We start from the raw sequence: 16,506 nt of genomic DNA, 5'->3' as shown, positions 1-16,506 counted from the left end.
TATCATGTTTTGGCGAATGAGTGGTCCTGTTTTTCTGTGTCCTGGGATGAATTACTTGGGGACGCAGAGCCCCAAAATGTGCTTTTATGTTTTAAAAAAGTACCTTTTGAACATAGTGGTGATTTATCTATTTTAGGGCGGCGAGGGTGGATACTGCTCTCTGCCTATAGAAAAATGCATGAGAAATGCAAGCACTTAGAACAGGAAAATCAACAATTAGAAAGGGAGCTAGTTGAAACTAAAAATTCTGTAACTATGCTGTCTTGTCAGTATAAGCAGTCGCAAAATAAGGCTGATACCTATCAGTCCGTGGCAGGCAGCCGCTGTTAAAGTTGCCCAGAACAAATTTCAGGAACGCAGAGGCAGAACAAACCAAAAGAAAGTTCATTTAGCAATTGCCAATGCAGGATTAGACTGGAATCTAGATTTATGGGACACTAATGTATGGGAAAGCACTTATTTTTGAAATTTCAATGATGAAGAGGTTAAACAAGGCGGGGGCCCGGTGTGAGCCGAATGAACAGAATGTGGTTCACGCACAGCCCATATTTAGACTAAAAATACACGTTACTCCACAGAATCCGGCAGGAATTGAAATGCACTCTTTAGAAGATTATACCCAACAAGAAGTTAATGATATCAGAGATTCAAACAAAGAGCAGGGGAAACATTACTCACCTGGATGGTACGATTATTTGACTCCAGAGTGTCTGGAGTAATGTTAGATATAGGAGATGCTCCTAAGTTTTGTACTCCTAGCACTGACCCCATAATAAGGAACAGTTTAGAAGTTATCGGGGTCAACAACAGATCTGCCTGCTGCAGTGAGCAGCTGAGGGGTGCAACCATAAGTACCCTATAGAATTTAACTGTCTACCCAATGACAAACCCTGGCACATCTTAAGAGATGCAATGCAGAGAATTAAAGAAAAGGGAATAAAAGCTGCTATTTTCTTGTGTAATGCTCATTGTCTGTTAGACAGACTGCTCTGTGTATCAGTACAAAATAAAATCATTCGCCTTACTCCTCCAGCCTATAAGCAAGTAATAATGTCTCTCCTAATTAATGAGACAGGGCAGTCATTGAAAGAGGTGCTAGAAGCAGTTCACAAGCTAGGAGAGCTTGGCGATTGAAATAAACCAGAGAGAGCTTCAAGATCTGAGGGTCGCACAGATAACAACAAAGTATCTAGGAGAGACATGTTTATGGCATTACTGAAGGAAGGTGTCAGTAAGGAGCAGATTGATGGGATAGATACCACAAGCCTGTGGGAGATGTACCGTAAAAGAGGCCTAGACCGCAAAGAAGGTAGCGGGCACGTTCACAAGCAAGATAATAAAAGTGCAACTCAAAGTCAGTCCAGAAGCAGGAGGATGAAAAGGAAAGGGAAAGAAATGTCTCTTCACAAGGGAGAGAGGAAGAAGGTTGGGACAGCGAAGGGTTAACTGTTGAAAGCAGAGAAGGAGTAGAGCCTGCTCGCAGATATGATATACCCTGATCTGACCTGGGCAAAAGTTGACAAGTTTAAATCCAAACAGGAAACTGGCCAAGCTCCGGTACGGGGGTGGGCTCGTAAGCATAACAGACCACATGTTGCTTTAGAAATACACTGGAAACACAAAAATGTGCACAGGGTCCGAGCACTAGTTGACACTGGAGCGGAGGCCTCTTTAATTTGTGGTAATCCCCAAAAAATTACCGATCAGAATTACACCATCACAGGGTTAGGTGGAAAATAAACTCCTGACGTGTAGACTATAGTTCAAATGAAACTAGAAAGAACACCGAAAAGAGAATATACTGTTTTGATTGTGCCCCTTCTGTAGTACATACTGGGAATTAACATTTTAAAAGGAATTACTTTCTATTTGGATGATGGCTGCTATCAACTTGGATCAAAGAGATAAATTTCAGTGGCAGCTATCTGAAGATACCCCCAATGAAGGTCCCCCCAGAAACAATACCGCATTCCAGGACGGCATGATGGAATAAGTAACACCATACAAGACTTGACTGAGGCAGGAGAGATAGCTCCAACCACCTCTGAATGGAACAAACCCCTTTGGCCCGTTCGTCGACTTGATTGGCGCTACAATATGACGGACGATTACCGCAAGCTGAATAAACATACACCCCCTTTGACAGCCGCAGTCCCAGACACTATCACTTTGATTGAAAGAATACAGAAGCATGCAGGGACCTGGTATGCAACCACTGATATTGCCAATGCTTTCTTTTCTATACCATTGGCCCCTGAAATTCAGGAGTAATTCAGTTTCTTATGGAATGGCAGACAATTCCGAATGTTAAGGCTTCCCCCAGGGTATGTATATAGCCCTACCATATGTCACCGGCTGGTGGCAGACCACCTGGATGAAGTATCTGTAATTCCAGGAGAGCAATTGACCCATTACATTGATGATGTGATGATTCAAGGAGACCAAAAGAACATGTGCAAACTCAGTTGGAGTGGGTTGTGGGGCTCTTTCAGAATAAAAGGTGGATGATTATCCAGATAAGACGCAGGGACCCTTTCAAAATGTGAAGTTTCTAGGGATTCAGTGGAATCTGGGACATAAAGAGGTGTTGCAGCAGGCAAAACAAAAGATTTTAGAGTTTGCCTCTCCCCGCACTAAGCAGGAGACACAGCGGTTCATCCTTTTGTTTGGTTTTTGGAGACGGCATTTTCCTCATTTGAGTCAGATTGCAGCCCCTTTGTACAAAGTGACACGAAAGAAGCATGAGTTTGAATGGGGTGAACAGCAGCAGTGTGTGCTTGATTTGGCAAAGGAGGCGATTCAACAGGCTTTAGACTTGTGGCCAGTACAAGAGGGAGACATTGAGTTGCATGTAACCATTCAGGGGCAATATGCAAATTGGAGCATATGGCAAAAACAGGGAAGAACAAGGGTGCACTTGGGTTTTTGGACTAAAAAGTTACATGAGGCTGGGGAGCGATACACTCCCTTTGAGAAACGGTTACTTGCATGCTACTGGGCTCTAGTGCATACTGAGCAAATGACCCTACGTCATAATGTGATACTGAGACCTGAGATTCCAATAATGCAGTGGGTGTTAAGTTCACCTAAAACGCACCACATAGGATATGCACAAGAAGCTAGTGTCATACACTGGAAATAGTACATACAGGAAGGCCTTTAGCGGGACCAGCAGGCACAGCCGTTCTACATGAACAGGTGTCACAAGCCCCTGTGCAGGATGAGGAGAGGGTGCAGGAGGTACCACAAATAAAAGTCACCAGTGAGGTGGGGTGAGCCATTTGAATCCTTGTCCCCTGAGGATAGGAAGCATGTATGGTTTACAGATGGTAGTGTGTGGGGGCAAAAGACATTTGAAGGCAGTTTCATATAACCCAGCCACCAAAAAGCTGTTGACCACTACAGCGCTGAAACAAGAATTGCCTGGAACTTGTTACTTTTATACTGATTCTTGGTCTACTGCCAATCGGTTAGCCACCTGGCTTCCCACATGGCACGCACATAACTGGCAAATACATTCAAGGCAGGTGTGAGGCAACAAATTGTGGCAGGAAATTTGGGAAACGCTAGAGCAAAGTACCGTTAGTGTGCATCATGTAGATGCCCACTGTTCAACCGATTCACTAGAACGATGGTTCGATTCCCTTGCAGGCGATAAAGCCACAATCTCGGAGGCGGACGTGGCGACACAGGATTCTGACTTGGTGGGGATGGCTAAGTGGGCGCACCAAAAATGTGGACACCTGGGAGAGAAACCCACTTACAGGTGGGCAGAGATTAGAGGGATGCCCATTCCCCTAGACTTCATAAAAACTGTGATAATGCAATGTCCTATTTGTCACACACAACAGAGATCTGTCCGCAAACTGTCAGAGGTCAGTTGGGGGAGAGAGAAGTTACCGGGGCAGATATGGCAAATTGACTTCATTGGGACACTACCGACTAGTCGCGGTTGTCAATAAACTTGCACAGTAGTGGACACCTATTCTAGTTACCTGGTTGTTCTCCCTTGTAAACATGCCACTCAGTATAACACCATCAAGCTGTCAATGTTATATTATGGAGTACCACTCCAGGTCCAGAGTGACAATGGGTCACACTTCAAAGGAAAATTGGTACAAGATTACTGTCTACAACAGAACATTGAGTGGATTTATCACATTCCTTATTATCCACAAGCTGCAGGACTGATTAAGAGAATGAACGGCTTGCTGAATGCCCAATTACGAAAAATTTCAGCTGGAACGTTGAAAAACTGGAGAGAGCATTTAAATGAAGCCCTCCAAATTCTGAACAACAACCACTAACCAATGCTGAGACTCCCCTGATGAGGATGTTAATCCCCGCATTGCAGATACAACCCCATGTGGCCACCAACAACATCATGTATTGGGAAATAAAACCCGGAGCCTTAGCTCCTTACCGAGCCATACCAGAATCTGCAGGTCTTGATCTACATGCTTTAAAAGCTTACACATCAAAACCATGAGACATGGCACTTTGTGAAACAGGTGCTGGAATACAGATTCTCCCGGAGCATTTTGGATTGATTGCTCCTAGATCTGGGTTGACGCTCAAAGGTATTAAGGTCTTAGGGGGTGTGAGTGATGCAGACTTCCAAGGAGAAATCAAGATTATTCTCTTGAATGGTGGAGACACTGACTTGTTGCTACAAACAGGGGACAGAATTACGCAGATCATAATTATCCCTGTGTATAGTGAAATAGTGAGAAAAGGGACTGCCTTAGCCCTCTTACAGTACGTGGGGAGGGAGGTTTTGGTTCGACTGACAAAAACCCTGGTGCTAAAGTGTGGGTAGATCCACAAATCACCCTCCAGAACCAGCAGAAATTATAACTAAGGGCCTAGACAATGTTCTCCTAATCATGAAACCAGGAAAGGAACAGTGGGAACACATACCAGCTGACAAAGGTTCACTGCAAGAATGAGCATGCATGTCTCTTTTACAGATCATACTATGAGGTGTCTATGCGCTGACTGTGCTGTGTGGTCTCCTTTCGGGTGTGTGGGGTCAGGAGGGACCAAAGCCCCCCAACTCCAATCTGATCAATTGATCAAGTGACACCTCTACTGCACTTGACTGAGAATATTTGGACCCACCTTGCACAAGTCGTGCTCAACAGGTCAGACTTTTGCATGGGATCCATGCAAAGTACAGTGGATGTTCTATCTACATGTGTGATTCCAATACCCACACCCGCAAGTGTTCTACAGGATATTTTTAATGCCACTAATCAGGATGGAGATGTTAAGGAACACAACGTGATATACCATTTCAGCCCTTATGAATACTGTAGGGACATGGCAAGAAGCAACAAATGAGAAGTGGGAAAATCTTACTCACATAATTGTGTACAATATCACCACCAGTGACGTCTGTTATCACATGTTGTGTAATCCTTATGATGTTGAAAAATGCAATCAACTGCGCCTAGAAGTAAAACCAAGGTCTTCACAAGAGATACAATGGGAACGCCAAACTTTATGTTCTCAGTGAATAGATAAACATTGCAAAAACATGACCAATAACGTGGCTTGCCTTCACATTGTGATGGCCGCTAGTCACATCAAGCATGTTAAATTCCCGGTGGGCTGGCTGTTCTCATGTGGAAATATCACTTTCACCTACATTCCACCTGATATAACTGGTGGATCGTGTACCTTTACACGATTAGGGCTCATGAGGTTTCCATTTCATTCTGTACATACTCGTTATTCAAGAGAAGCTATTCAATTAAATGAAGACGGTGAATGTGATATGCAATTATTACCTAAATCAGAATATATAAGCTTGAGTCTCTCTAGTGCATGCATGCCCGGATTAGCCATTTATAATACTCGAATGATCAATAAGTTGGCATGCTTAATTGTTAAGAATATTAATCACACTTCTTTTGCTTTATCCAAATTCCTATTAGATTTAAGTGGTACTAAAAAAGCTGCTTTGAAAAACAGAGCTGCTACTGATTATCTATTACTAGAGCATGATCACGGGTGCTCTGAATTTAAAGGCATGTGCTGCTTCTATCCACGAGTCCACTCGGAATTCACCCAGTCCCATAGTGACACTTTACATGAATTGGTGAACGGAGTAAAACAAGATGTGGATAAAGGGTGGTGGGATTGGTTACTGCAGTGGTTGCTCAATTTTGGACAATTACGTAATGTTTTGGGTGGGATACTCGTGGTAATTTCTATAATTATAGCGTTGTATTGCTGTGTACAATGCATACCTAATTTGCTTGCAATGTTTAAACCAAAAGAACGAGTTACTTACCTTCGGTAACGACTTTTCTGGTGGATACATTAGCTACCTGTGGATTCCTCACCTCATGAATACTCCCATGGCGCCAGCATTCGACGGAAATCTTCATACTAGTCTCTGCACGTCGACGAGGACGTCACTCTAGCCCACGCGACGCCGTCTGACGTCATACAGGCAATAAGAGGTCCTCGACGACGTGCGGACGTCAGTACCAATCATTTTTTACGTGCATGAGAACAACCAGGCAATGCAATGAAAGAGCAAGGCAACATCCCTTTATATTGTAAAAACACACAACAGTGTATGAATAACTGTAAATCTTTTTATATAAATATATATATAAAACTTTCTCTTTTAAAATATATACACACACCAAGTATATACACAAAGATATATACATATATACATATATATAAATATATTATATACACATCTATTGCACCCTCAAAGACCAAGAGGAGCGCACTCAAGGATTACTTGGTAAGACCAGAAAGGCAACGGGGAGGCGGGTGGGACCGTGAGGAATCCACAGGTAGCTAATGTATCCACCAGAAAAGTCGTTACCGAAGGTAAGTAACTCGTTCTTCTGATGGATACAACTACCTGTGGATTCCTCACCTCATGAATAGAGTCCCAAAGCAGTACCACGCCCGGCGGTGGGTGCCTAAATGGTCAAACCAAGAAATCCTGCAGCACTGACCGTGCAAAATGGCCGTCCCTTCTAACCTCAGAATCCAAACAGTAATGCTTTGCAAAAGTGTGAAGGGACGACCAAGTTGCGGCCTTGCAGATGTCGACCACAGGAACACCCCTGGCCAAGGCCGAAGTGGCCGACTTAGCTCTGGTGGAATGAGCTCTAATGCCCTCAGGAGGATCCTTCTTTGCCAAAGAGTAACATATTTTAATGCAAAGAACAACCCACCTGGATAGTGTTCTCTTGTGGACTGCCTTTCCTCTCCTCTTGCCCACGTATCCAATAAACAGCTGATCCTCCAGCCTGAAATCCTTTGTTCTATCAATAAAGAAGCTCAACGCTCTCTTTGGATCCAGACGGTGCAGTCTTTCTTCCTCTTTGGAAGGATGAGGCGGAGGATAGAACGTGGACAAAGTAATTGCCTGAGCCAAATGGAAGGGTGAAACAACCTTCGGGAGGAAAGCAGCCTTGGTCCTCAACACCACCTTATCCCCATAAAAAGTTGCATAAGGGGGCTTTACTGATAAGGCCTGCAACTCACTCACTCTCCTTGCTGATGTTATAGCTATCAGGAAGACTGTTTTTAAAACCAAATACCTCAAGGGGCAAGAATGCATAGGTTCAAAAGGGGACCCCATAAGGAAAGTCAGGACCAAGGACAAATCCCATTGCGGCATAATGAATGGCTTTGGAGGATATTGATTTAGAAGACCTTTCAAGAATCTGATAACAATAGGGGATTTAAATAAAGATGGTTGGTCTGGAAGACATATGAAGGCTGACAAGGCCGATAAATAACCCTTAATGGTAGCCACTACACAACCTTTCTGCGCCAGAGATAGAGCAAAAGACAAAACGTCCGATAGATGAGCATGCAAAGGATCAATCTGCCTCTCTCCACACCACGCAACAAATTTAGACCACCTATTAGCGTAGATAGATTTAGTGGAGTGTCGCCTGGCCGCTAATATAACATCCACTACCTCAGGCGGGAGAGAGAAGGAACTCAGGTTGCCCCGTTCAATCTCCAGGCATGTAGGTGCAGACTCTGGAGGTTGGGGTGTAGAACCTGCCCCTGCGACTGCGAGAGGAGGTCTGCCCTGAAAGGGAGACGGAGCGGCGGGCACATTGAGAGTTGGAGAAGGTCGGAGTACCACACCCTCCTTGGCCAATCCGGAGCTATTAAGATTACTAGAGCCCGGTCTTGGCGAATCTTCCTCAATACTCGAGGAATCAAGGGTATGGGAGGAAACGCGTAAAGCAACTGGCCGCACCAGGTTATTTGAAACGCGTCCCCCAACGCTCCCTGCATCGGATACTGAAGGCTGCAGAACAACGGACAATGCGCGTTCTCCCGAGTGGCGAACAGATCTACCCGAGGAAACCCCCACCTCTGGAAGATTAAACGGACTTGATCTGGATGGAGACGCCACTCGTGGTCTGCCGAGAAGTGGCGACTGAGACTGTCCGCACGCACGTTCAAAACTCCGGCCAGATGGTTTGCTATCAAGCAAATCCGATGGTCCTTTGCCCAGGACCATAGTCGAAGAGCTTCTCTGCAGAGAAGGTACGACCCCACTCCTCCCTGCTTGTTTATGTACCACATCGTGGTAGTACTGTCCGTTAGGACCTGTACCGACTGACCCCGAAGGGAAGGGAGGAAGGCCTTGAGAGCCAGACGTACAGCCCGTAACTCTAACAGATTGATGTGAAACATCTGTTCCTCTGGAGACCAAAGACCTTTGATCTCCAGATCCCCCAGATGAGCTCCCCACCCTAGAGTGGAAGCATCCGTTATGACTGTGGCCACTGGTGGCGACTGCTGGAACGGCTTTCCTTGTGAAAGATTGTTGCTTGCAATCCACCACTTCAAATCCACAGCAGCATCTCTGGAGATCTTGACAGTACCCTCTAGATCCCCTCTGTGTTGAGACCACTGCCTTCGGAGGCACCACTGAAGAGCCCTCATGTGCCAGCGAGCATGCGTGACCAACAGAATGCAGGAGGCAAAAAGACCGAGCAGACGAAGGACCTTGAGGACTGGAACTACCGCTCCATTTCGAAACATTGGAACCAAATCCTGAATATCTTGAATCCGCTGAGGCGGAGGAAAGGCCCGACCCAATGTTGTATCCAGTACTGCCCCTATGAACAGGAGGCGCTGAGAGGGCTCTAGGTGAGATTTGGGCTCGTTCACCGAAAAACCCAGGTCGAACAACAACTGGGTTGTTGACTGCAGATGATGCGACACAAGCTCCGGGGACTTGGCTTTGATCAACCAGTCGTCCAAGTAAGGGAATACTGCTATCCCCTTCCTTCTGAGTTCTGCCGCAACCACCGACATCACCTTCGTGAAGACTCGAGGTGCTGAAGTAAGACCAAACGGAAGGACCGCAAACTGATAGTGTTGCGATCCCACCACAAACCGGAGATACTTCCTGTGTGACTTGAGTATCGGGATATGAAAGTAAGCATCCTGCAAGTCGACAGACACCATCCAGTCTTCCATGTTCAACGCCAAAAGCACCTGTGCTAGGGTCAGCATCTTGAACTTTTCCTGCTTGAGGAACCAATTCAAGATCCTCAGGTCCAGAATTGGTCTCAAACGACCATCCTTCTTGGGAATCAGGAAATACCTTGAGTAAACTCCTCGACCCCTTTCCTGCTCCGGGACCAACTCCACCGCGCCCTTTGAAAGGAGGACTTGCACCTCCTGTTCTAGCAACAGGAGGTGTTCTTCTGAACAATACGAAGGGCGGGGCGGGATGAGGGGCGGGAACTCCCGAAAGGGAAGGGTGTAGCCTTTTCCCACAACACTGAGAACCCAAGTGTCCGATGTAACAGTCTTCCATTTGGTGAGAAAATGCTGTAATCTTCCCCCTACAGGAGAGGAGTGAGTGGGAAATGGTGGAAGCCTAAGGCTGCTTCCCCTGCTGCACCCCGCCAGAGGATGAGGAAGAGGCAGAGTGCTGCTGAGAGGCTCCTCTGGTGCGGACCCTACCTCTCCCCCTGAAAGATCTATAGGGATGGGAAGAAGCAGGTTGCTGATATCTCCCCCGAAAGGAAGAGGAGGAAGAGCCACGCCCAAATCCACGAAACCTCCTGAAGAATCTGGAAGAGGCCGTGGAAGAAGGAGCTTGGAGCCCTAATGACTTAGCCGTGGCCCTGCTTTCTTTAAAACGTTCCAAGGCCGAATCAGCCTTAGCTCCAAACAGTTTGTCCCCATCAAACGGGAGATCCAACAATGTGGACTGTACATCTGCCGAAAAGCCCGAGTTACGGAGCCAGGCCTGTCTCCTTGCCACCACAGTTGTGCCCATTGCCCTGGCTACCGAGTCGGTGGTATCCAGTCCCGTCTGGATAATTTGGGTCGCAGCAGCCTGGGCATTTGAGACAAGATCCAAAAGACCCTGGGGAAGCTCTGTAAACGAGGAGGAAATGTCATCCATCAGAGCATGAATATACCTCCCCAGGATACAGGTTGCATTGGTGGCTTTTAACGCCAGACTGCAGGATGAAAAAATCTTCTACGACTGCGCCTCTAGCTTCTTTGAATCTCTGTCCCCAGGCACCGTCGGAAAAGAACCAGGCGCTGACTTGGACGAACAGGAGGCCTGCACCACCAAGCTCTCCGGCGTAGGGTGCCTAGATAGGAAACCAGGGTCAGTCGGAGCCGTCCGATACCTCCTGGCCACGGCTCTGTGAGCTGCTGGGGAAGATGCCGGCCTCTTCCACACCTCTAACACCGGATCCAGCAGAGCGTCATTAAATGGTAACAGAGGCTCCGCCGCGGCTGAGGCCGGATGTAACACCTCTGTCAAAAGGTTTTGTTTTGCCTCCACCACCGGCAAAGGCAGGTCCAAAAAACTAGCTGCCTTCCGTACCACTGCATGAAAGGAAGCAGCCTCCTCAGTATATTCCCCCGGGGACGAAAGGTCCCACTGGCCGACTCCAGTCCACGCAGCCCATCACCCGAGTCCTCTAGCTCTCCTTCCTCTAGGGCTCGTTGGTACTCCTGCTCTTCCAATACACGGAGAGCACGTCTCCTTGAATGAAGTCGTTGCTCAATACGCGGAGTCGACAATGCCTCCGCCGAAGTCGAAGATCGGCGCCGATCTTCAGAAGCCACCGACGCCGCATCCGGCGCCACAGGTAACTTCGGCGCCGACGGAAGAGCAACTGCCGCAGATGGACCCACCGGAGTCACAGGCCGAAATCCCGACGTCGACGGGATGGAAATCCCCGGGGCCAATCCTTCTGAAGCCACCGGAGCGGCCACCGGCGCCGACAGTGGCGCCGAGCCCACGTTCCCAAACGGGAGAAAGGGCATAAAGGGTGCCGGCCGAAGAGGCGCAGGATCACCCAAAGAAAAGGCCAAAGGCCCAGCCGGAGCACCCCCTGGAGCCATCTGTGGGAAGATGGCATACATCGCATTCAAGAATGCGGAACTATCGGCTCCAGGGGTGGGAAAAGCCGGATACTGGGGTGCCTGTCTGGGAGGCGACCCCGACGCCGGCCTCGGCGTCTGCGCCGGAGAAAACACTTGAGGCTCCAATACCTCAATCACCGACGCCTGTCCAGGTGAAGTTGGAGACGCCGGAGAGGGCAACGGCGTCGAAGGATGCGGCGTAACCGTGGGACTGACCTCCCATGTCTTTCGGCGCCGATCCGGAGACCTGGAGCGAGTCTCCTTTGAATGACGCCGAGATTCTCTACGGCGCCGGGAGTCTCGATGACGCCGATGTCTTGGGGAAGAAGACTTCTTGTGATGTTTCCCCTTTGACTTGGCCATAAACAGCTTCGCCTCACGTTCCTTGAGGGCCTTTGGATTCATGTGCTGACATGAATCACAAGTCGAGACGTCGTGGCCGGAGCTCAAACACCAAAGGCAATCGGAATGAGGATCCGTCACCAACATCTTGCCTCCACACTCACGACAAGGCTTAAATCCAGACTTCCTCTGCGACATTATTTCCACAGCGAAAGACTACGCAGCAAGATATACACTGTAACCGCAAGAGTAACAGTTGCTCCCTCGAAGATAACCGTTTCGAATGCACGGAAAAAAGGGAACTGACGTCCGCACGTCGTCGAGGACCTCTTATTGCCTGTATGACGTCAGACGGCGTCGCGTGGGCTAGAGTGACGTCCTCGTCGACGTGCAGAGACTAGTAAGAAGATTTCCGTCGAATGCTGGCGCCATGGGAGTATTCATGAGGTGAGGAATCCACAGGTAGTTGTATCCATCAGAATGAGTTGATTTCACAACCGTATGTTATGCGAGTCACTGGTCATAGGGTGGAGTGTAACGCTATTCAACCACCAGCTCTATCTTGACACTTTCCGTGCACAGCTTGTGCAACGTGTCTTTGCTCTTTCTCACTGAAGAATGGGTACATAACATGGAGGAGTGAAGAACACTGATGATAAACTGTACCAGGCTGAGAATGATTGTGGTAAGGCAGGGAACAGCTCGGTCTTGGAAAAACACTGTGAGAGTTGGCCAGTCTCACGTGTGCTCCTTTCCAACACTGTCCTGGTGCGACCAGCGTTTAAACAACAATGTACCTAATAGGAGGGGTGGTTTCTAGACTTCTCCTCTCCAGCTTGTTTAAGGTATTTAAGAGGGAAGCTTGATGACTGGGGTTAGACAGAACTAATTCCGGGAAGGGGACGCCTTTGCCCGGTTCCCATTGAGGGTCATTTTCTCTCTTTCGGCAGTGGTCTGTGTTCTCAACTTGAAGTTGGCAAAGAGATGATATCATAGTCAAGTCCCATGGTAATGTATTTTTAATTCCTATTGTTAGCTTTGCGTTGTGAATGAATATATAATCACTGTATTATATTATCCATGATTGAAGTAGTGTATTTTCGTTGTTTGTTTGTATGATAATTATTATTCTACTGTTGTGATTATTTTCGGAAGTGTACTTATGTTGCAGCATTTGACCTAAACGCTTTCCCTATACGAACTTTGAGAAGTGCCTTCATAAATTTGTTACTCAAACTAAGAGTGCTGCATTGTTGGCATTCCTTTCATGTTGTCTTGTCTCAGTCTGAAGTAAAAAAAACATATGGTCTAATACAGTGGTTCCCAACCTTTCGACTTCTGTGGACCCCCACTTTATCACTACTGGAACCCGGGGACCCCCACTGAATCATAATTTGAATCCGGGGACCCCCCCACGGAGTCATTACTGAAAGCTGGGGACCTAATCTGTTAATATTATTTAATTTTCTAAACAGTCGCGGACCCCCTGAGGAGGCTTCACGGACCCCCAGGGGTCCCCGGACCACAGGTTGGGAACCACTGCTTTACAGTGTTCTTTAGTCTAACAATCTCCTGCAGTACAGTCCTGGACAGGTTTTGTTAGTGGTAAGAGAATGGTTGAAACCTGCCTCATGCGGATTGCCCTTCCGCACAACACTGATTCCGTCCTGCCATTTTTGCAACTGTTTACTTGTAGGTAAACGGGGTTCTGTGTATTTTATGAAAAAGTAGCCAGTAAGTTGGCCAGCAAAAGTTAGTACCTCAGGTGTGAACTTTTTTGATAAGGCACTGCTTGGTAAGCATGTGAGGCTTCTCTGGTCCCCAGTAATGTGCCGGATTCACTTGACTCTTTCCCATGTCCTCATCAAACTGCTGCACTCTGTCTCTTATGAGTACTCCTAAGAGGGTGTCCAGAGAACTTTGATCTCACTTCTATGCTGAGGTTCAATTTAGATTCCCTATAGTCTGCATTCCCTGGATGTGGCCTGTGAATGCGGAATATCCCCACACATGTTAGACGAAGGAACGTAGGACAGGGATTGGCCTGACAACTAATAGAGCCCCGACCACAAGGGGGATTGTGTTATTCCTTCTGAATGTCACATACATTCGCATATGCAAAGTTAGATATAAAATACTTATTTTTTCTATAAAAGTGAGTATTGGGCTGGGCATTGATTTATTGCTTTTACTGTTTGCACTTTTAGTTATGTTCACTGTCCTGTATCTGTATCCCCCATGATGGAGCAACGACTGCTTGGCCACAGTTACCACTGAGAGACAAGTGCAGATGGGGCACTTGGCCCAGTTGCTCAGGAGCCATAGTAGGTTGGGCCCAGGACATTATGAGTAACAGGCCTCAGCCACCACGGTTGGGCTCACCAGTAGACTGCACATGCCCTGTGGTCATCTGAAAGGGGTGCAGAGGGCAGGTAAGGCAAAATGAGTTGTGATACACAGTGAGTAGGGCAGTAGAGTTCGTACTTTACCTTCATGTGCACCCGGGGTGCTGCTGTAATCCAGCCTGCGGCAGGTGGTTAACCTAGTTATGTCTGGCACAGACCCGTGCCGATTCAGAAGGAGGGCCATGATGCTCTGCCGTCTTTCGCTGACGAGGCTGCGTCCAATGAAAGCAGGTGGAGTGTTCAGAATGGTAAGCAGCTGTTGTACCACCTCTTTGACTGGTACATTCCTCCTGCGTGCTGCAACCCTATCAGGGTTCTGGATGTCCTTGTCATTTGAAGCTTTCCTCTGGCCACACTGCACCCTTTCAAGGGGTGTGTTCTCCTTGTCACTCAATGGTATTGTCTGATCCAATGTCTCTCTTTGGGTGAGTTTATTATCCTTGTCACTGATGGATCGTGAAGTTGCCGTCCCTTTGACAGGGAATCCTGATAAAGGAGTCTGTGTGGAGCATGTGCCACACGATGCAGAGCACGGACTGGTCGCTGGATTTCTGTTGTTGGGCTTCCACTGTCTCTCACTCAGCAGCTTCGCACCTACACTCTCCATGTCTTGAACTTGTGCCTGACATGGTTCGAATCTTTCTTCAGGGTTGTGATTCACTGGACTTGTTGCCTCTTCTAGTGTTACCTTACTATCCTGGTGATGTTCAGCCTTCTCTGGCATCAACTCAGCCAGATCTGAGTCCTCTTCCAGAAGACGACCGATGTCAGCAGATTTCACCTCTCGGTTGAACATGCCCAGATGCTGGGTGAGACGGTTCTTCGTAATAATGACAGGCTCAGAGCGGCAGATGCTCTTCAGGTGTGTGGCTGAAGCAGGCCATGCACAGCGCTGAGAAATCTGCACCCTCTGGAAAGCCTCGTCACTACTCCTCTGCTCCAGAGAGGCTCTTCCGAATTTGGCATGGTTGCGCTCCCGTTTGGTTTTCCTACGCTGGATCCTGGGTTTCTCGGTGGTGCTGGAATATGGCTGTCTAATCCTCTTGCTGGAGCTCCCAGGGAGCTTCCCATCAGCGTCTCCACGGGGATGCAGGTGGCCTCTGTTCTCAGACGGCCTGGCAGGCCCTTGGTTTCCGCTACATTGGCTCATGGCATCAGAAAGGTAGTAGATGCTGCTGAATCTAGAACATCAAAGACATATTTTAGGAAGAAATATAAAAATCAAGAATCAAACAGGCCATAAAGATCATAAATGCAGTCAAACCCAAAACTTAAAAGAACAACATCAAACCGTCCGCTTTAACAAGACTCACCCAAATGAAGGCTTAAAACCCTCCTGAACATTGTAAAGTTACTCCGTGCCACAGGAGCATCCCCTTCTACGTTCAAAACAACTCAAACTCATCCTTTCCTTGAGGAGACACAGCTGACCCAATTCTCTTCCCCATAATCCTTCTATTTCTTTGCTGCATTGATGACAGAGCAGTTCAGCTGCAGGCTGGCACACACCGACCTGTATCAGCTGCTGGTAAAACACTGCCAGAGCTCATATCCAGACCTCAAACTGTCACTTTTGTCTGCTCAGTGGATCACAGGCCACCTAACCATGTCTATCTCACAATTCACTGAAGGTCCTCAAACACTTGTTTCACCAGATCAATAACTACAGGTCGCACTTCCATTGGTTTACTAAACAATAGCCAGTGGGCCCATTTCCTTCCTTGCACTACAGCTCATGACACACTGACAACACTACTTGTCTCACTCACTCCTATTCGTAACGTACAGAGTCCTCTAAGGCTCCATCTTCTTTACTAAAACCTGGAATCTCTAGGCTGAACTTCACACCATCCGATAAGCAGCATGCTGACCTGCTGTACTCTTCATAAGCAGATATTTATGCACAGAAATAGGGAGTAAAGGATACACAGAGATGTCCCTAAGCTTTCCTCTGTACTATACTGGTAATATGTTCACCCCAGTGCCACATTAAGAAACACTGTCGCATGATCCAAAGAGCGGCTTTTCAGATGAAAAGAACGAGTTACTTACCTTCGGTAACGACTTTTCTGGTGGATACATTAGCTACCTGTGGATTCCTCACCTCATGAATACTCCCATGGCGCCAGCATTTGACGGAAATCTTCTTACTAGTCTCTGCACGTCGACGAGGACGTCACTCTAGCCCACGCGACGCCGTCTGACGTCATACAGGCAATAAGAAGTCCTCGCCGACGTGCCGATGACAGTACCAACATTTTTTACGTGCATGAGAATAATAATAATAACCCAATGCAATGAAAGAGCAAAGCAACATCTCTTAATATTGTAAATCACACAACATTGCAAT

At 47.4% G+C, this 16,506-nt stretch overlaps 1 protein-coding gene across 2 annotated transcripts in view; it reads right to left on the bottom strand.

Annotated features, from left to right (window-relative positions):
• Positions 1–16,506, bottom strand: part of PRR19 (proline rich 19) — a 184,432-nt gene that overhangs the window by 100,990 nt on the left and 66,936 nt on the right. For both annotated transcript variants that reach the window (XM_069201396.1, XM_069201397.1), the window contains exon 4: positions 14,241–15,337. In XM_069201396.1, coding sequence (XP_069057497.1) covers positions 14,241–15,337 — 1,097 coding nt within the window. The remainder of the gene's footprint in view (positions 1–14,240; positions 15,338–16,506) is intronic.

Source organism: Pleurodeles waltl, chromosome 7 (assembly GCF_031143425.1).
Source record: "Pleurodeles waltl isolate 20211129_DDA chromosome 7, aPleWal1.hap1.20221129, whole genome shotgun sequence".
Lineage (NCBI taxonomy): Eukaryota > Metazoa > Chordata > Amphibia > Caudata > Salamandridae > Pleurodeles > Pleurodeles waltl.
Note: the sequence above shows the minus strand (reverse complement) of the source record. Positions and strands in the feature narration are given on the sequence as shown.